General features: G+C 41.6%; 1 protein-coding gene across 1 annotated transcript; it reads right to left on the minus strand.

Moving 5' to 3' along the window:
- Positions 1 to 425: 425 nt before the first annotated feature.
- On the minus strand, positions 426 to 21484 carry LOC139454299 (inter alpha-trypsin inhibitor, heavy chain 4-like). The gene is made up of 15 exons (XM_071235919.1): positions 21255 to 21484; positions 18493 to 18650; positions 17528 to 17638; positions 16310 to 16548; positions 15167 to 15327; positions 13225 to 13522; positions 10291 to 10997; positions 8839 to 8956; positions 8452 to 8529; positions 5893 to 5925; positions 5646 to 5684; positions 4064 to 4168; positions 2610 to 2732; positions 1159 to 1416; positions 426 to 938 (listed from the first exon to the last, which is right to left on the minus strand). Exons 1-15 carry the CDS (start codon positions 21330 to 21332, stop codon positions 769 to 771), a joined length of 2676 nt encoding a protein of 891 aa, XP_071092020.1. The 5' UTR covers positions 21333 to 21484; the 3' UTR covers positions 426 to 768.
- Positions 21485 to 24258: the final 2774 nt, after the last annotated feature.

Below are 24258 nucleotides of genomic sequence, written 5' to 3' on the forward strand. Positions count from 1 at the left end.
ATGAAACAATTACACACAAAAACAATTCTTTCAATCTGACCTCGTAATGTTTTCATCAGCTATTACTGTCTCATCATTTTCCATTTGCAAACATCAGTTCTATAATCCGTATTCTAATCTTCCTTTCAAGGAATACCTATCAACTTTTACTTCGATACAATACCTCCCTATGTGTAGATTTTTCAACCCATCCGCAGTAGGTGGGTTCAGGTGAACCCTAAGCAAACTTTAACTGCCTATCAGATTGATGAGCCAATCAGATGTTAACTTTCTAAAACAATGCGGCTTCATGTCTTAAAGTTTCATTTTGAACTTATCAAAAGAAAACCACACAGAATATAAATATTCCTTCGAGAGTACTCCCTTTTGTGCGAGATACCATGGCGCCCAGAAACGATATTGTGTATAAAAATTTCACAACAATATAATGACGTGGCCTTTATTATTTACATTTCGAACTGGTCGACATACATAGGATAATCTGGTCTGAATGCTTCGCTCACCGCATCTTGAATAAAATGCCTCGATGCTTATTGTCTGATTAGATAGTTCACCTGACCCCACTTCTTATGGAGGGGTTCTGCGTTCTGCGATTTCAACGCAGAGAGGTATCGTTTCCAAGTAACAGATATGATTTTAAAACGATTGAAAAGACACAGCAGTCTACTTCCAAACAGTTCATGGGTGATTCCTTCACCTAGACCTCACAAAAGTTCTTCAAGTATTTATTTATGTGAAAAGATGCCAGCAGTACGTGGTCCTCCCCATTTACAAGTTGACGACGGGGGCAGACTGGAACAGGTACCCGGTCCCCTTCAGTCTCTTACTCTTGGAGTTGAGTTTTTCCACTCTGGAGGAAGCTCCGCACACCTGTGCTGTAAGATTTCTCCTAAGTTTTCTCCTTATTTTTCCTTTGATGTCCCTCTTATTTCTTCTGGCTGCAAACAAACCAATTGAAGCCGACATGAATATGCAAGCATGAAGTGATTGTGTAATTTGACTTGACTCCCTATGTTCAAAGCTGGTGCCTTTCATAACGCAAGACAAGTCATGAGTATGTTAATTAATGCCTGAAGTAACAGGTCAATGAATAGTAATGAACCCTTTTAAACAACAAAAAGACATGTCCAATGAAGCATTATATTTTCAAATCCCTACCTGACCCCGTCCCCGCGGGTTGTGTCAAATGCACCATGATAAAGTATCTTGCCACACCCACTGTTCGCCTGCACCTCGCCTGCTTGTGGATTGCCACATGGCCTGTGGGCGTGTCCGGCGTCCGCCATACCCTGGAGCTGACGTCGGACGTGTTCATCACGACTTTGTAGGACATGTTGGCATATTTCAGGAGGATGTTGATCTCTTGTAGCAACACCCTTGACGATACTCGCTTAAGAGTCGCTTGCACGTATATGCCTGAAAGCGTTACACCAGGGGGGATTTTACACCAATATGTACTAATAAAATATCTTAAAATGAGTATTAATAAAGGTAGTATCTTTACTCTTCAAAGTAATATCTATACTCTTCAAAACACTGTCTGTGTTCGTCCAAGTACTATTTATACTCACCCGGATCTATGCTTATTGACGTATTAGCTTTACGTAAGTAGCTTACCAACATACCAATACAGTACAACATGCTATTGATATTCGTATCTATATTCATCTACAATGAACACGTCCAAGTACTATCCATATTCATTCAAGTCTTATCTATAATCATGAAAGTACTATCATCTATACTATTAATATTGTACTTTTAATACTCGTCCAAATACGATATATACTCTTCAAAATACTGTCAGTGCTCATCCGAGTACTATCAACACTCGTCCAAATACCACCTATCCATTTACAGATTATCTACACTCGTCCAAGTTTTATCTATAGACATCACAGTACTATGCATACTCGTCCAAGTACTATCAATACTTGTCCATGTTTTTATCTCTAGACATCACAATACTATGCATACTCGTCTAAGTACTGTGCATACTCGTCCAAGTACAATCAATACTCAGCCATGTTTTATCTCTAGACATCACAGTACTATCTATACTCATCTAAGTACTGTGCATACTCGCCCATGTACTATCAATACTAATCCATGTATTATCTCCAGATATCACAACATTATCTATACTCGTCCACGAACTATCTATTCGTCCAAGTACTATCAATACCAAACCAACGGGCAGATTTTTAATGCTGTTTCAGGTGACTTTTTATGTGCTGTTCCTGGTGTATGTATGTGGCATAAGGCCACAACAGCGTTGAATGTCTCAAGACGTAACTGTTTTGTGTATTAGCGGTAGAGTTCGTGTAAATGTGATACCTACATTGCAACAGTAATTATATACAGGTAGGCAGGCTGAAATGGCTACGCACACTATTTCTACACTATTGAGATTTTGAATTTTGAATTTCCATGCTTATTTGTACGCATGCAACTTAAAAGTTAAATGGGAAAAAGTGATTTACATTGTGTATTTTACGCAAATACGCAGCTCATCTTGAGCTCAGTCGTAAACCATGTGTATGTCTTCGGTGCAAATCTGCGACCAGGTTATTGTTCGTAATTCTATTTTGTATATGTACTCCACCTACTAGATTCAGTCGGTATTGTGGATGGTGCTGGGTAGATCTGGAATGTTCCTGGTTGAGCTCTGTGTGTTCTTGAACACATCTGTTTGTCTGTTGTCGTCCCAAAACCGTCCAAAAACATTTTAACTGAAAACCGAAAATAAACATATCTTCACTCGTTAAGCTTTAATACAAGCACTTCTGTAACAGGCATGCCAATCTCCTCGTTCTCGACCTTTGCAACATGTCTTAGATTAAGATGCAGAAATGCAACACCTCAGCCTCTGACTTTATAGTTCATTAAATCCTTTTTCCTGAAGACGATAACACGATGAACTGAAATTAATAAATTTTGTAATCTCGCAATCTTCAGTCAGAGCATAACACATAAAATCGTGAGATGTTATTCCCTGGCATTTTTATTCTTGTCGCGCGAATGTGTAATAACATAAGACTATACGGTGGTCACTTTTTCAATCCCGCTGAAGCGCATCTTTCTATATATGTATATATATACATAAAATAGTATTCAAAGTTTACTAAATAGCCTGCCGTCTAAACAAATAAAGCATCTGTTGTGATTTGTACATATGAATAAATAGTAACGTTCTGACACGCATCTGCTGGCAGTCTGAATAATGTAGCTCAAAGTGAAATCAAGTTAATTTCTCGTTCTTTGGGTGTGCTTTAGTGGACATTATAAAACATAACTGGTCCAGTGTAATATCACAAATGTATTCAGTGAGCAGGTAATAGGCGGTGGGACAAACATGTTGAGCAGATAATCAGTGGGACACACACCTTGATCAGGACATAAGCAGTGAGACATATGTCCTGAGCAGGAGAGAAGCAGTGAGACATATACCTCAATAAGAAGAGAAACAGTGAGACATATACCTTAATCAGGAGTGACGCAGTGAGACATATGTATTTAACAGGAGTGAGATATATGTGTTAAACGGGTGATGCCCAGTGAGATATATGTTAAACAGGAGATGACCAGTGAGATATATTTGTTAAACAGGTGATGACCAGTGAGATATATTTGTTAAACAGGAAATGACCAGTGAGATATATTTGTTAAACAGGAGATGACCAGTGAGATATATTCGTTAAACAGGTGATGACCAGTGAGATCTATACCCTGAGCAGGAGAGAAGCAGTGAGACATATACCTTGATCAGAAAAGAAGAAGTGAGACATATACCTTAATCAGGATATAACCAGCGAGACATATACCTTGATCAGGATATAATCAGTGAGACATATACCTTGATTAGGACATAATCAGTGAGACATATACCTTAATCAGGAGAGATGCAGTGAGATATATGTCTTAATCAGGAGAGAAGCTGTGAGACAAATACCTTAATCAGGAGAGAAGCAGTGAGAAATGTATGTTAAACAGGAGATGAGTACTGAGATATATGTGTTAAACAGGAAATGACCAGTGAGACATATGCTCATATCGAAAATACCAATTTTGCATCTCATATTTCTCCTCCGTGATTTTCCTCTTGATTTCTTTCGTTTGCCCTTTGACCTCCGGCGACTAGGGTAGGGTCGGATTCCTCCATTGCCCCCTGAAAAATGGCCAAGATCGGTAACGATGATAATGCTAATAATTATTGTGATTCAGCAGGACGTGATCATTTGATATTAATTTTCAACCTTTCTTAAACCCGGTCAACAGACATTTTATACAGCTATTATGAACTCAACTTTTGATGAGGAAAAACGATTGTAGGAGCTGACACATTGTCATTCATGAATTCCATGGTAGTAGTCACACGCAAATGGGCATCCTATATAATACATTATTTATCCCGCATAATGACCAATGGTTTTAATGTAAAGTGACAGGCGATAAGAAAGCCTGTGGTTAAAGGGTTCCCTCGTTTCGCCGAAGGCCCGGCTTCTATTCTCCATGTGGGTATAAAGTGTGCAGTTCAGATAATGGAAAGATGCGTTTAATTGCTTGGTAGTCAGGTAGATTTCCAAACGTGTTTAAACTATTAAACAAGAAACGTGTTCAGGATTTAAAACACATTTTTCGCAGTTTATGAAGTGCCCAGAGAATATGAATTTTGCAGTGTATATAGACTCACCATATAGGAATGCCGTTTATTCAAACGATCTTCTGTCTCATTCAACATTGTTTTATAAAAAACACAACACCTGACACAATTTATATTCATCCTTCATTTCATTGTCAAATACCCATATTGAAACTAAATTTACTTACCGTTTACATGGGGTGTTGATAGTTTTCTAATAGGTATTAGGCCAGAAATCTATCATTGTTGGTTCGAATCCCGGTTCGCCCCGATTATGTTTCTAGGTTTGTCAGCACCATACCCGTGCTTGTGGGTTTCATCTAAGTGATTACATTTTGAGACCTGCATCAATTCGGGCTTTCCTCCCACATTAAGCTGTGATATAACTGGAATAGTGTTAAAAGCTGCGTTAAACCGAACTCACTCACTCACTAATAGGTATTAAACTTATTTTATTCCCTTCGGTCCGGTCTATTGGATATTTTTTAACTAATGGGTAGACCTTAATATATTAACATTCCACTTCAAATAATGTTCAGGTGACTTTTAATTTGCATCTGTTCATGTTTTTGCCCCATGTGTGTCACAAACATAAGCTCACCACAGCGATATACACGTCTAAGTTACCCGAAGCGAGAAGTATTCATTACCCACTACTGTAGATCCCTGCAGTACATAACGATAGTAAAGCAATACAGATATGCAAGCTGAATATGATTCATTGGGTAATAATTATTACGCTCAGTTATGTATTATCTGGAGTTCTGCTATAATTGTTTATTACATATTACACCCAGTATACGGGGTTGACACATGAAATGAAAGAAGTATAATAATAGTAATAGAATTGGAATAAAACTCATAATCCTTTCTTTTTCTGTTGTGCCTAATCTTTGAAACAATATACACCATGAAGTGTATGGGTCTTAACCATAATGAATAGATATGATTCCAAGCGAGCTATTTCTTCAAGGTAATGTTTAGATAATAATACTCGACTTACCCAAACCGTTGTATTGTAGTCCAGATGGTATTCCAGAAGCTGAAACAAATTAGATTATTCACTGAAGAGAGTTTAAGAGTCGTTTTTCTTTCCAACTCCAACAGATATCATATATCTGTACATTTCACGAAATGACTTCGATATTGCAAAACATTACACTGATGCGTGACCAAACTGTAATTGTTTGCCAGTATAGAAGCAGCTGATTTACCCTGAAGGGGTATTTCCTATATATACATATACTCACGGAAAGATTGTGGTCCAAATGGTATTCCGGAAGCTGAAACAAATTAGATTATTCACTGAGGAGATTTTGGGGAGTCGTTTTCCAAATATAGAAGCAGCCCATGCTCTGTCATTTCCTCAAAGTTCCTCACATCGTAACACACCACGTAATTACAGTGCGAAAACATTACGACCAGACCTTGGCCTTGATCAACACAACTGTTTACGATCCAGCAATTATCCACGCCTCTTATGACCAGCATATGTTGCTGGGACGTGTTTTAACTCGGTATTTGGAAAGATGCATGCACCGAAGTGGTATACGTCTTAGACCTTCATCACTTCGGGCTTTCCTCCCACATTAAGCTGACACGCCGTGATATAACTGGAATAATTTAAAAGCGGCGTTTAACCCAACTAACTCACTCATATATCTATCCATGGTGACGTTTCTTTTGCGGTTCAGTATATATATATATATATGAGTTGGGTTTAACGCCGCTTTTAACATTACCGATAGTCTGGAAGACCACAGGGCCGACCCACTGTGCAAGACATATTCCACCCCACATGCTGATCCTCGGACCACCCTACGAGTCTCTCTCAACAACACAAGCATCCGAATAATGTTTCCCACGGCGTCGCCAGACTCTCTCTCTCTCTCTCTCTCTCTCCCTCTCTCTCTCTCTCTCTCTCTCTCTCTCTCAAATTTCAATTTGCACGGAACTCACGTGAATCGGGTTACCATGGCCGTTGCCGTGATGAGTGAGTGACTATGGTTTAACGCCGCTTTTAGCAATATTGCAGCAATATCACGATGGGGGACACCAGAAATGGGCTTCATACATTGTACCCATGTCGGAATCGAACCCGGGTCTTCGGCGTGACGAGCTAACGTTTTAACCACTGGGCTACCCGACCGCCCCGTTGCCGTGATGTGTTTTGGTGATCGGTTTTATTGTATTTACTGCTTTGTGTTTTTTTATAATCAAATTTCATTTTTCCGGACAAAGTAATGTTATTTTTAGAAACTTTGACAAAAATGACCCAGATATTTAAATGACAACTTTTAATGCAATGTTACTTTTCTTTTTGCGGTTCAGTATAGTTTCATATTAATCATATAACCATGTTTTACGAAAACCTTTAGCCTATTTGGATCAAAACCTTCTAAATCTCAATATATGCCAAGTTTAATGACAAATGCATTAATACTTATTTAGAAAGTGTAACAACATTGAGATTGTTCTACCTCGTGACCCATTTTAACATGTCAGAATGTGCCAAAGGAATTCTCAAGGTCCATGTGGCATAAACGTTTATTGTAATATATCCTCTAATGCCTAGTCTTTCGCCGTATTCAAGAGAAAAGATGATACAACTACATTTCAAACTTTGCTCCAAATTGACATTGACCTTTGACATTAATGCAAATATAAGGATGTAAATATATAGTTCCATGCCGTTGAGGTACCATTACCTCATCTCAGGACCGACTATTTAATATTATGGGGTCCGGGAATACGGGTTAGGGAAGGGGAATTTTGTTCCGACCATGCCTCAAAACACACAATACTTTTCTCTGGAAGGATATGTTAAACACTTTTATTTTTTATCACGGCACATCCCTTTCGAAGGGGATGGTAAATTATAAGAGTGTCGAACCCTACCAAAAAAATGTGTCATGAAATTAAAGCGCCAAAGCATTGCCTTTGAAACATTACCTCATAAATCGACAAAACTTACAAGTAAGCCACAACAAGAAGACTGCAAACTAAGAATACAATAAACGAAGGAGAATTAGCAGAATGACTGTATAAGACTCTTTACATCCTCTGAATAAAACGCGTGACCAAGGCTTACGCAATTGTGCCTAGTCTGAAACAGTGTCATCAACATTATCGATAAACAGCGATCTGTCATGTTTGCTTGGGGGCATTGTTTATTTACCTTGAATAACTTAAGTAATGTTTGGTACAAATAAGCCTGAACTTCGTTATCGTATAAATTCATAGTACTCGTTTTATAATTGGAGGATAGATCACCAGCATTGAATCTCAAGATTTATCTTTATACATTAGAGAGGGCAAACGGGAGGCCTGGTTCAGTAGAATGGTCAGCATATATCCACACTACTCTTTGACCCGTATTTTCCACCACCGTCAATACTTCATTGGCTTGTATACACCATGTTCCTCCACTCCCCATGAATAAATACGATCATTATGCAGAGCCGTCGCCGTCAAAGCAAAAACCTGGTTTCAGCAAAAGTGATGACAGCTCGGACCAATGAGCGTCCAGCTTACATCGTCAATGTTTCTCGACCAACACGTGTCATAGCCTGGTTTCTTCTACTCCACACATTGCGTCAATGTCAGGCAGCGGTGGGGTTCGCACACAGTTCGTGCATGAAGAAGGTCTCATTTGACCCTCCGGTTGTTACAGACGACCTCATTTCATTTGACTAAAACAGACGTACACTTAACAACACGCTAATCAGTTGTGTGTATTCACGGGTGATGGGGGAACGTAGAGTTTATATATCCGTGATGACGATTTCTATAAACTTGTTAAAACTCACCTACAGCAGGGTTGTCGATCTTGCGACTCAACATGGAGTTATAGCGAGGTACACTTGCTTGTGGGTCATACGCCTTTTCTGTAGGACCAGAACATGTTGACAAAATTGCATTTCGTAATTACCTGTGTTCATAACATACATATATGTAATCCACTCGGCGTCGAAGAGGTCGTGAAAACACGTGAAAAATTAATATAAGTGTGGAGAAGAAAAAGGGGCAAGTGTTGAGTTTCTAAAGTTGTCTCCCTTGTAAATAAGATAACCCGTGGCCAGCACGTTAGACTTGACAAAGAAGAGGAAAAAGGAAAATTGCTCGTAATCCTGGTTATAACGTTATTGATACATAAACAGCCTGTAAGTTGAAGTAATGTCAAAGCTTAAGCCTACGATGTGACCGCTGAACGGGCCTCTCCTTCTTGTAATCGTCGCCGCGTATGTTCGTCTTTGTTGCCTGTTGCTCTGGCTTCGTTGCCACCATTGACGTCAGAGGAGTGACAAAATTATACTGAAACACATATAAATTTCAGTCTCTGACAAAACAATTGGAAATATCTTAAAACAAATTACTCTCTTAAAAACAAACATGGATCTTATTGAAACAATCCGATTATCTCAAAGTATCGTTTGGATTCAATCTCATTTATTCAGATCTCTCTACTTGAAGATACTCTACGTGATGAGAGGTCACGTCAGCTGAAGCTTGAGAGAGCATTTAGAGCCAAATGTGCCCGGGTTCTTGAGTCATTCAAATGTCAGCTCTCAAAAACGATTTAATTGAAATTGTGTTGTGGATTCCGAAGGAAAATAAGTTATCTTCGTTAGAGAGTTTCGCTGAATAGCCGCAGACAGTTGAGGTATGACTGGAGGTCATGTTCACTTTACAAAGAGATTATGAAGATAAAATCCGAACAAAATGGAGCATAAGTTGTTACCATAGCTACATACTGCCCAGATTCCAAATTCCGCTTTGCCATATGCATAGATGGCCAACTTTTTTAAGTTTAAAAGCATTGTGTTTCATATGACAGCACTGGGACTGCATTCATACTAGTCGATCAGTCAATCAGTCCATGCATCACCATATACATTGATTTAATGCTGGTCTCCAGTTCCATACAACAGCATATGCATTCATACAACTCTGGTATCCACGTTAATACAACACCATATGCATACATGCAACTCTGGTCTCCACGTTAATACAACACCATATGCATACATGCAACTCTGGTCTCAAAGTCCATTCACCACCATATGCATACATGCAACCCTGATATACATCACATATACTCATGCAACTCTGGTCTCAAAGTCCATTCACCACCATATGCATACATGCAACCCTGATATACATCACATATACTCACGCAGCTCTGGTCTCAAAGTCCATTCATCACCATATGCATACACACAAACCTGATATACATCACATATACTCATGCAGCTCTGGTCTCAAAGTCCATTCATCACCATATGCATACACACAAACCTGATATACATCACATATACTCATGCAACTCTGATCTTTAAGTCCATTCACCCCATACGGATTCACACAACACATTGACTCATACAACTCGTTGACTCGTTTGATTGCATGTAAAGGTACCTGAACGGCATGGGACATCGCTCATCATCAGTTACTGGGTTGTCGTGTCTGACCTGGCCTTACGCATGTGGTACGAGGCGACTGTATGGTTCTAGTTTGTTATGGCATGTCATCTTACCCCGATGGCATGGGACGTTGCTTTATTACAATCCAAACACTCGTTTATCTGGCCAAGACTAGATTAAATACAGAATCGCCGTCATATAGATGGATGCTAAACGTGTACGTACTTTGAGGGCTAACTCCGTAATCTTCCGGTCAACATCGGACTTCTCGTTCTTATACTCGTCCTTCCTCTTCTGCAGTAGCAGATCCTTGATCCTCAGGTATGCCCAGCTCCTTTCAATAACAGACGCGAAGTCCATTGGAATAGTAAAATAGGGGTTGTTTGTCGATGGCTCAATGGGTTGTGTGCTGTGGTTATCCAGAACCACATTCAATTTTCCTCTGCCGATGTCTGCAGTCAGTACAGCACCGATCAAGGTGTTGATGTTGTCACTCATACGACCGGCTACGACCACGTCGTTGCCCCTGAAAACGTTCCTGAAGACCGTCGTCGTCAGGGTGTCGGGATCGACTGTGCCGTTGATATATTTGATGTTCAAGTTCCGTAGCACAGTGGTGGAAATGTCATCATAGAATCCCTCTACCTGATCAGCTGCATCGGCAGCTTCGTATATTCTCCTAGCAAAACCGCTGTTCTGGGCGGAGACTACCTTCAACAGGTCATAATCAGCTCCATCACCAAACGCCAGTCCGAACAGAGACACAACGTCCTCATTGAGGCGTTCGACATTCTTAGCAATGGAGCCGGGGTCCTTGATGCCAACCGTGGGCTGACCGTCGGTGAGGAAGAACATCACAGGCGTGTGCTCCTTGTACCTTTCTTCCAGCATGAAGGAAATGCCGTCGGTCAAGGCCATGTTCAGGTTAGTTGCTGAAAGTCAAGACAGTGCAGCTGTAGTTTCGCTGGTATATAGTCAAATCGGCATACACTGCGAAAAAAACCAGCGAATTCTGTTAGCTAAATTAGCGGCAGCCAGAAGCTTAGTAAACAGCGAATTTACTATCCTGCCTGGCAGATTGCACCAAGATGCTAAAGGTGAGCAAATATAACTTATTAAATTAGCATAAAATCCACTACTTACACCGCACTGTAAAAAATGTGTTAAGACCATAGACACATACAAGACATGTTTAGGAATCTGTTTCAACCCTAAACGGAATGCACATTTCGTGTGTTCTATCTATCGCGTCATAGCCTAAACACCAACTTAACACAACATTCCCATAATCCAAACATGTTTAAGTGCATACAATCAGGCTATAAGTCAAATGTGGATGGGAATGAGATGTGTAATAGATGTTGAAATTAGATATGCATAACACAAATACTACCAGGTCTTCCAAAGTACTTGGTACAATATTAACATAACAAATGTACAAATAAATCAAGGTAATGGTGACTAGGAAAAATGACACTTGTGACGACAACAGTCTCGGTTTCACAGGTGGTAGCGTGACGGACTTGATTGGTTGGTTGGTTTGTTGTTTTAAGCCGCACTCAGCAATATTCCAGCTATATGACGGCGGTCTGAAAATAATCGAGTCTGGACCAGACAATCCAGTGATTGACACACTGAACATCGATCCACGCATTTGAGATCGATAACATGCATCAACCAAGTCAGCGAGCCTGACCACCCGATCCCGTTAGCCTCCTTTTACGACGAGCATAGTCGCCTTTTACGGCAAGTATGGGTTGCTGAAGACCTATTCTACCCCGGATCTTCACGGGTCGTGACGGACTTGAAATCATGAGGTTGCAGGTTCGAATCCAACCGAAATTAAAATCATTTGTGTTCAGCAATGTGTTGTTACTGTATGTCTCATAGTATTTCTCTACAGGAAGCTGACAAGGATAGTATATCTGGTTACTACTTAACCTGTTAATGACGATAAAACCACGTGTCTCACTTACATTCCCCCCGGGCACCATGTGTCTCACTTACAATCCCCCAGGGCACCACGTGTCTCACTTGCAATCCCCCAGGGCACCACGTGTCTCACTTACAATCCCCCAGGGCACCACGTGTCTCACTTACATTCCCCCCTGGGCACCATGTGTCTCACTTTCAATCCCCCAGGGCACCACGTGTCTCACTTACAATCCCTCAGGGCACCACGTGTCTCACTTACATTCCCCCCGGGCACCATGTGTCTCACTTACAATCCCCCAGGGCACCACGTGTCTCACTTGCAATCCCCAAGGGCACCACGTGTCTCACTTACAATCCCCCAGAGCACCATGTGTCTCACTTTCAATCCCCCAGGGCACCACGTGTCTCACTTACAATCCCTCAGGGCACCACGTGTCTCACTTACAATCCCCCAGGGCACCACGTGTCTCACTTACAATCCCCCAGAGCACCATGTGTCTCACTTTCAATCCCCCAGGGCACCACGTGTCTCACTTGCAATCCCCCAGGACACCACGTGTCTCACTTACAATCCCTCAGGGCACCACGTGTCTCACTTACAATCCCCCCGGGCACCATGTGTCTCACTTGCAATCCCCCAGGGCACCACGTGCCTCACTTACAATCCCCCCGGGCACCATGTGTCTCACTTACAATCCCCCAGGGCACCACATGTCTCACTTACAATCCCCCAGGGCACCACATGTCTCACTTACAATCCCCCAGGGCACCACGTGTCTCACTTACAATCCCTCAGGGCACCACGTGTCTCACTTACAATCCCCCAGGGCACCACGTGTCTCACTTACAATCCCCCCGGGCACCATGTGTCTCACTTACAATCCCCCAGGGCACCACATGTCTCACTTACAATCCCCCCGGGCACCACATGTCTCACTTACAATCCCTCAGGGCACCACGTGTCTCACTTACAATCCCCCTGGGCACCACGTGTCTCACTTACAATCCCACATGCATAATATATCTCACTGATAGTCAGTCCTTCGCTTCCAGACCACTAACAATTCCAGCTATTACAATCCCACATGCACCACGTGTCTCTTGTACAACCCTCTAGAGCAACCGATTCTATCAATCTCGCTGAGCACCGTGTGTCTCTGTTACAATCCCACGTGTACCACATGTCTCTGATACAACCCCACATGAATAGTATGTCTAACTTACAGTCCTCCGCTTCCAATCGACTAACATAGTCGAGTGCTTCATCGATCGTACTCGACTCAACGGGGACAAGCGCCGTCTTCCATTTCTTAAGTCTGTCATCAAAGAGGAAAATGTTGAACCTGTCGGTTTTGCTCAGCTCTTTAAGAATAACCGTAATGGCTGCCTTCAGTTGCGCTATCTTGGTTCCTGACATTGAACCGCTGATGTCAAGGACAAACAGTATGTCCTTGGGGACCGGGAGGATGTCTTCACCAGCGTTCTCGGGGGCAAAGAAGTGAACGAAGTACCCGTCAACTACCTGCAATGTATTGGAGAGTGAAAATGGAGTCTCGTTCCACAAAACGACCTTAGCGCTACGTCCATTTTCAAGAATGGGAGTTTCGCCAGGGTTAGCTCTAAGCTCCTTGTTTTAAAAGAAGAAACCCTGATTGCCTCTTACTCCGGGGCAGACATATACACAATTTGCGTAAACAATCTAGCAAGTAAATCTAAGACACGTTCTATGTTAGTGACAGTTAGGAATCTAGCGGGTAAATCTGAGGTATTTTTTCTATATCACTAAGAGTGGACAACCTAGCGGGGAAATCTAAGACATGTGCTATGTTAATTACTGTGAACAATCTAGCGGGTAAATCTAAGCCTTGTTCAATGTTAGTAACAGTATACAATCTAGCGGGTAAATCTCAGACGTGTTCTCTAGTACCAACAGTAAAACATCTGTAGTCCGGACCCCGTCATCTTCCCGAGGCAAGAGAGTTAACTGACTGTAAAAGTCCAGTTTCCACCCTTGCCGAACTAGGCTGGAATAACTGGGCTCGATCGGAGCGCCACCAATGACTATTACCAGTTATGATCTATATTGTGATAAAACGGGTCTTACATCAAGAAATGCATCAAATCACGTGAGCACCTTGATTAAAAACATGAAAAGATTTGGAAAATATCTGCTGACAACGAGTCGGCGGTGCACATGCTTTGCAAATCCTGCAATCGACTGAAATCTGCAGGACAGTTTCCGAACCGGATTTCGATTTCGGTGCGTGAATTTCATTGTAATATGCACAGACTCGGTAGTCCAGCCATAATGTAACTCCAGCCTAGTTCGGCAAGGGTGGAAACTGGAATTTTATAGTCAGTTAACTCTCTTGCTTCGGGAAAATGTAGGAACGTCGGATCAACGTTCTTTTAATTAAGTTCTGTAAAGCCAATTTATTTTATTTGATTTGGTTTTGTATGGCTCAACCAAGAGGTGGGTGACTCTAAAGCTTTTATTCTCCATTTTAAGCAAAGGCTCAAAGATAATTTACAGCAATTCTGGAGTGCTTCTGTACACTCTTCTCCAAAATGTGATCTTTATAAGCATTTTAAATCCATGTTAAATGTTGAAAGGTACTTGTCATGTCCACTCCCTACCCATTTAAGAATTGCTTTTACTAAATTCAGATGTTCCAATTTTAAAATAGCTTTAGAAACTAGCAGATATAGTAAAACAGACCGTTCACTCAGATTCTGTAACTATTGTAGTAGTAAGGGAGTTAATGTCATTGAGGATGAATTCCATGTACTCTTTAATTGTAATTTATATTCTGCACTAAGACAAAAATACCTTGTTAATCTTCCTATGCCTACTCATTACAGTAATTCTCGTGTAATAAATATTCTTAGTAATTATAATGAGCAAACATTATTTCTAATTTGTAAATTCTTATATTATGCTCACAAAGTAATTAATGATAAATTCTGTGCCCAGTAAATGTCATGCTCACATGTCTGTATTTTGGGTCATTGGCCTTTTACTGAATAAACATGTCTGTCTGTCTGTCTGTAAAGCCAATTTTTAATCAGTGTGATAACACATTTATATTTATATGTTCAAAACACTATTTTGTGTTTTAATTCTAAGGATGAAAAAAGGCATGAGGTTGATAAAACACCCACTCACCAAAACCTCCCCTCCATTCTGATCTCTGTCCACGTCATACTTGATAAGCATCTCCTTGTTGACCCCGTTCTGGCCAAGTCGTTTCTGTTGGTCACGTGGCGGGTTGTATACGATGTATCGGCTGTTAGGACTTGGTGATGATACGGACACTGGCATCTCCTCTGGAGAAAACATGACAATAATTGAGATATGACATGGGTATGAGTGGGAGATGACATGACAATGAGGACATCCAAGATTTAGAACGTTGAAGTTTGCCCAGTTTATTAGCGATGCGGTGATCAGTTCGTCCCAGATTCGTCAAAATTACGTTTATCTGTTTCTCAGTACTATATTCGTGGGTTTCACCAAGGTGGTAAAGGACCCGCATCACTTCGGGCTTTCCTCCGCCGTCATATAACTGCAATACCGCTCAAAGTGATGTTAAACTAAACTCACTCACTCACTCACTCACTCACTCACTTAATGCTCAGATGTATCAGCTACGGGTGGTCAGGGGTATTTTATCAAAGACAAAAATTTATTTCGGCCATTCTTGCATCTTCCCGAGGCAAGAGAGTTAACTGACTTTAAAAGTCCAGTTTCCACCCTTGACGAACTAGGCTGGAATAACTGAGCTCTATCGTAGCGCCACCAGTGGCTATTACGAGTTATGTCCCTTATGAGCCTCTCCTTTAGACCGATCAGATTCCACCACTCGTATCACTTGCATTTGCTTGAAATAAAACAATGGCGCCCAGTCAAGACGATCTGATCGATAATCAAGGTCTATATTGTGATAAAACGGGTCTCACATCGCGCAATGCGTGAGCACCTTGATTAAAATCATGAAAAGATTTGGAAAATATCTGTTGACAACGAGTTGTCGGTGCACATGCTTTGCAAATCCTGCAACCGACCGAAATCTGCAGGACACTCTACGAACCTGATTTCGATTTTGATGCACGATTTTGATTGGACTATGCACAGACTCGTTAGTCCAGCCAAAATGTAACTCCATAATACCAGCCAAGTTCGGCAAGGGTGGAAACTGGAATTTTTTAGTCTGTTAACTCCCTTGCCTTGGGAAGATGCCTTTCTGGCAACTCGTGAATTGTATTTCTCTATCAGGAGGTAATAATGTAAATGTCATGCATGACGTACCCAACACATTGCTGTTTTCCCCACTTGGAAACTCGGTTGTCGCTGCCGTGATGACCCGGCTGTCCTCGATGAAGACCTCAACTTTCACCTCACGCACCAGTTGACCCGGGTTCACGTGAATTCTCTGTTCATACATGCCCTTGCAACGTGGCAACAGCTGCTGATAGGTCAGGTTGAAGGTCACACTACTTCCAGGCTTCAAGTTCACCGACACGTCAAACTTGTTTGAATGTCTCGCACTATAACAAAACAATATTCAGTTCCATTAGCACAGTGTACAACCCTACAGATCGCGTGGCATTCAAGCTCTCAACTTGGAATCTAACCTAACCCAAATCGACAAATCTATCTACAGACAAGTGCTCTCTATGTTCAGGTACTCCTGCCATAGTCTTGTGGTTGGTCGAATCGAAATATTATCACTTTGTGTTCACCGTCTACGTGTTGGACAAATTGTAATACCAAAAATGAGTTCAATTTCCACCTGAATATAATGCCTATTATTAGCCCAGGAAAATGTCTGCAAGATCGATACTGTGTTGACTCTACACATGACAGAGTTATTGAATTATTGTCATCAACATATAAAACTACTGAAACAGCATTGTTGTCAATTGTATATTTGGTTAAAAACGCCATTGTCTCTGCACTGATTACTTAACTGCAAAACACCGAACAGTGTGTGATGCCAACCATTGCGATTTGTTAAATCACTCATTGGTGCGATCTATTTGTTATGATATTATACATACATATATACAACTTGGTACAAGATATTGCATGAGTTTGTCCTATGGGATAATGGTCTGCAGCTAATGAATGAAACATTACGTGATGGAAATGTTTGCGGTACACATGTTCTGGACGAAAGCAGGGTTCGATTATTCATATTGTTATTCTGTTCAAAGCGGTACTAACCACACCTTCAATTAATGGGAATAATAAGCTTTATTCGCATTTGATTTTCATTTTGTGTGGGTGTTATTTTGTAAAATAAGATATATCTTATCCCGGTTAAAATAGATTGTTCTAAGGTTTTACACACAGAAAACACGCTGGATCTCATGGAAATGTGTTTGTCACTTCAAGGCTTAAAACGCTGAAAAATAATATCTCAAACAAAATAGGATAGTAGGATAGTCGGGGATGTGCTGACGGTGGCGTCAAACAACAAACAAGCACGGTATGAATGAATTAACACAGGGCGGTTACACTGACGTTGTTTTGATGTAGCCAGCACTCTCCCCGCGGTCCTTGGCCTGTTGATAGGATGTCAAGGCCTTTTGTTTCTCCTCCACGCGACCGACGTACACCTCTCTATCCACAGTCCTACAAGGAAAATGTTTACCATGTGATAATACATCGTCAACAGTTCAAGGGATTGTATACAGCACGTCCCTCCATTATTCTATAGGGCACTACACTGTGACCTGCGGCACCTTGGAAAATAAGATACAAATGAAATATTTCAGAAGATTTAAATCTCAATTTTATACTAAATGTACGTAATGTTACATAAATGTAAGTCTATGTTTGCATACCGTTACGCATATTTAAGTCTAAAAGGATGTTTTCCGCCAGTATTGTTCAATTTGGTAACACATGCACCCTGATTTAATGCTGGATGGATTTCCGGTCTTCGCCAGTCACAGCAGAATCAATTCAATTGGTACCATTGTGTTGCGTCCATTACAGCGTTTTCGCTTTATCTAAGGGCACTGTTGCTTATTGGCACTCGAGTTTCTTCCCTCAGTCGGGTCCGTTGGTTGTGGGTTTGAATCCCAGATTCTCCGCAATTATTATACTTGGTCGTACTTTCTTTGGGTTTTCCTTCACCACAGGGAGAAGCTGTCAAACGTTAAACCCAACTCACTCACGCCTAAAACAGCATGCCACACAATACTACTCAGCTTTTGATTGGGACAATAAGGGTCATTTCTTTAAATATACACATGATATATTATGAGAACCAGTTTTGTGTATCATGGAGATATAACACATATCACTATCAAAAGTGGAGAAGCATATTTTCACGAACAAGAGACTTCTTAATACACTCGAAATCTTAGTCTTTGAGTAGATGTTTCCAAAATATACATGGAAGTTGGGGTCGTATGAGTATAACGAAGTGATCAAGGTTAAGTTAAACCGGAGTGTATATGAGCACCATGTGTCGGACTTACATGGAGAAGTTGGAGATAAAGGCTTCCTCAGGCAACAAAACTTCAAACACTGCCTCGCGGCTCTGTGTTCCATCGTCGTTGATGACGTTGCTTGCGACTACGGTGGAGGCAAACCGGTAACGGATGTGAGAGCGAACCAGGAAGGATTTCACGGTCAGCTGAAACACGAAGAGAATGGTCGTGAAACACGGTTATTATAATGTATAAAGACAAATTATCAAGACGGATTCCACGGCCAGCTGAAACTCGGAGAGAGAGTGATCGTGAAAAGGCACGTGTGTGCAGGTAGTGAAGCATTATCTCTGAACCTTTACTTTTCTTACGTACATAGAACCATAAATTGCCTGGTAGATGGGCACGTATACCTCCATCTTCCCGAGGCAAGAGAGTTAACTACCAGTTTCCACCCTTGCCGAACTAGGCTGGTGTTATGGAGTTACATTTTGGCTGGACTAACGAGTATGTGCATAGTGCAATCAAATTCGCGCACCGAAATCGAAATCCGGTTCGGAAACTGTCCTGCAGATTTCGGTCGATTGCAGGATTTGCAAAGCATGTGCACCGCCAACTCGTTGTCAGCAGATATTTTCTAAATCTTTTGTAAGACGCGTTTTATCACAATATAGATCTTGATTATCGATCAGATCGTTTTGACTGGGCGCCACATTTTGTGTGAAGCAAACGCAAGTGATATGAGAGGTGGAAACTGATTGGTCCATAGGAGAGGCTTAGAAGGGACATAACTGGTAATAGTCACTGGTGGCGCTACGATCGAGCCCAGTAATTCCAGCCAAGTTCAGCAAGGGTGGAAACTGGACTTTTATAGTCAGTTAACTCTCTTGCCTTGGGAAGATGGTATACCTCGTGAAGACAGCTTATGCTCACTATATGATACAAATGCACTTGGTGACGAATTCCATTATCTGTTCTGCTGTAAATCACTATCCAAAAAAACCCGGGCCATTTTGATTGATAAAATTATTACGACTGGCCAAATGTATTTTACGTTTGCTAAACAATTGAACACCAAACGCATATCTGGTATGAAACACTTATCGAAGTCCATTGTATTCAAGCATAAAATACTCATTTTAGTTGAAGTTAGATCCATTGTGTTTATTGTACTTTGGCAATAGCTGGGATATACTGGTCCACAAAAATAAATAATAAATTGGTCTTTATTAATTGTTCAATATATGTATCTGTATAAGGACATTATACAAAGTAATTAATTTAAAGAATGTGGGTGTGGGTGTGTGCGTGCGTGCGTGCGTGCGTGCGTGCGTGCGTGCGTGCGTGCCTGCCTGCCTGCCTGTGTGTGTGAGCAGTGGTTGGGGTGGGCACACATATTTTTAAGAGAATAATATATAAATATATATATATATCCCAGATTCTCCGCAATTATCATACTTGGTCACGCTCTCTTTGGAAATGTATAAATTAAACTTAACATAATTTATTTATTTTTTTAATGGCTCAGGAACATTGAGAAAAAATAAGGTTTGTGTTTACCACAGCATGGGTATGGCAATGTACAGGCGGTTTGATGACATTAATCACGTTGAAATACACGAGTGCTGCCAGGAAATACATACGATAACAGTAAGGACTTCAAGGTGTCTCTCAAGAGAGTGTTTCCCTCATTGTGTGTAACAGCGAAGTATTGTTCAGCGCCCACAGCGAGGAGCCCAATAAACAATGCTATACTAGAGCCGTGTACACATTGACATTGATAAATGTGTGTGACTTACGTTTGTTTGTTTGTTTATTTGTTGCTTAACGCCGCACTCAGCAATATGCCAGCTATGTGATGGCGGTCTAAATAATCGATTCCGGACCAGACAATCCAGTGATTGATATCATGAGCATCGGTCTACGCATTTGGGATACGAGGACAACAAAGTCAGCGAGCCTGACCACCCGATCCCGTTTGTGGCCTCTTACGACAAGCATCGCCGCCTCTTACGACAAGCATGGGTTGATGAAACCTATTTAACCCGCATCTACACGGGAGACTTATTCTGGGATTCCGGGTTAGAATAGTTCCTTTGTAACCTATGTATGCTTGTCGTATAGGGCAACTAAATGGATCAGGTGGCCAGACTCTGTGACTTGATTGATTGCATGTCATCCTACCGCGACAGCGTCGAACGGTGCTCATCATATCAACCACTGATTTGAAAGGATAGATTAAGGGTGCTCTAAACAACATCTACTAAGTACTATCTGGATACATTGACAGTGAAACAGACACGGTGATGTGTTTTGCACACATACACACACACACACACACACACACACACACCACATACACACACACCACACATACACACACACCACACACATACATACATACATACATACATACATACATACATACATACATACATACATTTGGGAAAACGGGGCCCAGACACCATCGGCTCAACATTATCAAATTATTAAAGAATGGGTTGCACTTACACAACGTACACCAACTACATTTTCCAATCTCAATCTATATTATTGCGACGTGTAACGGCCATTCATCTTTTGTTTCGATTTGTCAGAAACATAACCCTGCAGTGCATACCCGTTTCACCAAAGAGTTAAACGTCTAAAAACTGCATCACTTCGGGTTTTCCTCCCACATGAGCTCGCAAGCTGTTATATAGCTGAAATACTGTTCAAAGTGGTTTAAACCAATTCCATCACCCAACCATGTGTCTTACATTCTATAAGTATTAAACACAACAAGTCAAATAGAAGAAATAGAGCATTACCTGATTTGCGAACACTGGTCCAATATAAACCACCGTTGCCAGCAATGCAAGGGCCACGTGACCCAAAGCCTGCAGCATCTTAGACTGAACCAAGCTCCAGTGGCTGACTGTGTCAAACTGATTCCCAGCCCTCACTACATCAACATTTATAGCCGGGAATCCTCAAGGCCGACGACTTGAATTTCAGGATATGATTTAAACAATGAACAACATTCGGTGGAAATGGGTGAAATTGTCCAATGGGACACTGATCACGTGGAGGTCAGCGGTCACGTGGAGCAACTAGGATGTTACTCTGGTTTAGAGGCTAATGAAATAAACAAAAAACTCAGTAATTAGATCTGAACAGAATGCCATGACCTAGTTTCGTTGCCTTTATCGTCTCCGAACATCGACAGTCTATGTAGTTATCAATTGGTTTGGGACAGACTATTTAATAACCTATCTTTATGTGTGTGTGTGTGTGTGTGTGAGAGAGAGAGAGTGAGAGAGAGAGAGAGAGAGATCAGTTATGGCCTGATGAGACGCGAGTTGATGGCTTTTGGTGTAACGCAGTCAGGGATAGAACAACCTATATTGTGTATCGGGTAGGACTTGGTGTGTGCTCTCTCTCTCTCTTGAAGTCTTTTGGTGTAACTTGGTGTGCTCTCTCTCTCTCTCTCTCTCTCTCTCTCTCTCTCTCCCTCTGTCTTTTGGTGTAACGCAGTCAGGGATAGAACCATCTATATTGTGTATTGGGTAGAACCTGGTGTGTGCTCTCTCTCTCTCTCTCTCTCTCTCTCTCTCTCTCTCTCTCTCTCTCTCTCTCTCTCTCTCCCTCTGTCTTTTGGTGTAACGCAGTCAGGGATAGAACCACCTATATTGTGTATCGGGTAGAACTTGGTGTGCTCTCTCTCTCTCTCTCTCTCGAACCACCAACTTTCCGCTCTCCTGACAGCCGCCAAATCTACATCATGTAGAAAGAAATTTGTCGCTTATGCACTGGTAAAATGCGTTGGTCTGTATTTAGCTCAAGTGTGTGGCTGAGAGAGCGCCGGTTTGAACAGTAGTTTAGTCATATCATGGCGCGTCAACTTAAAGTGGGAGGAAAACTCAAACCGGCGCAAGTCGCAGAAGGTTACCATGAGCACTGGTACCATCTTTTACGACTTCGGTATGTCGCGACCGGGGATCGAATCATCCACCTTCCGCTCTCTCGTCCGGGCAGACTATATTCACTCGACTACGGATGTATGGTGGCCGAGAGGGGACATCGATTTCTCGCGACTTTTTTTATAACGGTGTTAGAACCTACACCGAAACGTCGCTCCTTATTGTAATAAAGAAGTTGTTCTTCCATATATCTTATCCTTGCTTAGTACTCCAACTTCTAAATGCCTCTCAAAGAGGTTAACAGAATAGTCGTTATTCATATTTTCATTTTGCTCTTAATACCACCCCATTCTTCCATCAATCTTAAAACTGAAACTTTGAAGGATAAATTGAACTGGAACAAATAATGATTTACATATAGATAATATATTGACAAATAATTGTCTGTTTGTATTGTTTGCAATGTCCAAAGAATTATTTTGTCGGTCAACAGATTTGAAGTTGAAGCCGAATATGTGCCCGTCCTATTTCGGGATGACAATTATATTGATATAAAATGCATGTACATTATGCAGACAAAAGTTAAACATGTATAATACAGATCGATAAGATATGTGTCTCTCCCTTAGGTTACATATACGACTTTTGAGAGCTTTTTTACCCCATAACCTCCTCCCATGGACTATAGAAATGAAATGCGTTGTAAATATTATTTAAAAACAACTCTTTTCTCATAATTCCTTTCGATCAAACTGTCTTCGGGAATTGAATTTAAAGCTAAAATGATTGTAAAATAGAGTTTAACTTTCTCGCCAGGGGAGACTAGATATCCGATTATAGTATTGGCTCAAGCAGGAATATATACTCTTCAAACAAAGAAACGCAACACGGATATTTGTGGCCATAAAAGCAGGATTAGCGGACCAAGAGGTGCGAAATGAAGAGGTTTAATGTGTTATAGTTTCAGTGACACATTTCCCGGATCAAAATGATCAGAACAAGGACATGCAAACTATTAGTCGGGAAACACGTACGATTCGGAATAACGCACTCAGAGCATTAACTGAAAGGGACATGGAGCTTTATGTGCTGCACGTGCAGCAGCACTATGAACAGTATTAAAGTGCAGGGTTTTTGATTGCCTGTTATCTGAGTCAATCGAACAGTGACAGTTCAACAACTTGCCAAGATTAACAGAAGTGCAAAGACACAACGTCATTGGCCGCATGCAGGCAGGGGAATCCCGATCAGCTGTAGCCAGGGTTTTCAAAGTAGCGCCCAGCGCCATCACAAGGCTATGGGATCGGTTTCAACAGTATGAGTCAACACATGATCGGCCAAGGTCGGGACGACCAAGAGTAACCACTCCCGCCAAAGATCGCAACATCCGACTGCGACACCTACGTGAAAGGACGACCACAGCCACCTCAACCGCATCCCAATAGCCGGACTGCGCAGAAACTCCGACCAGACCGTACGAAACCGTTTAAGAGGAGCAGGTCTACGAGCAAGTCATCCTGTTCGACGCGTCACATTCAGTCGACAACATCGTCAACAACGACTCGTCGAGACAGGGTATGGCCTCAACTGCGATGGAGAGATGTCTGGTTAAGCGACGAATTAAGATTTCTCCGCCGTCGACGGGATGTAAGAGCACGGGTCTACAGACGTCGATGTTCTCCCCTGGCCCCCCAGATCCCCGGATCTGAACCCGATAGAGCACCTGTGGGATGAATTGGATAGACGGCTATGCCGACGTCAGCCACAACCCCAGACGTTGCAGCAGTTGGCTTTTGCGTTGAAGGTCGAGTGGGCTACCATTCCCCAGGATGTGATTCGAATACTTGTCTCTTCCATCGGCAGGCGATGTCAGGCCGCTATCGATTCCAACGGGGGACATACGCGTTATTGA

The sequence above is a fragment of the Haliotis cracherodii genome, unplaced genomic scaffold (genome assembly GCF_022045235.1).
Source record: "Haliotis cracherodii isolate W230 unplaced genomic scaffold, xgHalCrac1.p SCAF_10, whole genome shotgun sequence".
NCBI lineage: Eukaryota > Metazoa > Mollusca > Gastropoda > Lepetellida > Haliotidae > Haliotis > Haliotis cracherodii.

Coding starts and splice junctions, on each gene's coding strand:
- LOC139454299 (XM_071235919.1), bottom strand. CDS start 21,332: ATGCTGCAGGCTTTGGGTCACGTGGCCCTTGCATTGCTGGCAACGGTG. Junction 5,926..8,451: donor GATCGACAACCCTGCTGTAG/GTGAGTTTTAAC, acceptor AATTTGTTTCAG/CTTCCGGAATACCATTTGGA. Junction 5,685..5,892: donor ATTTGGACCACAATCTTTCC/GTGAGTATATGT, acceptor AATTTGTTTCAG/CTTCTGGAATACCATCTGGA.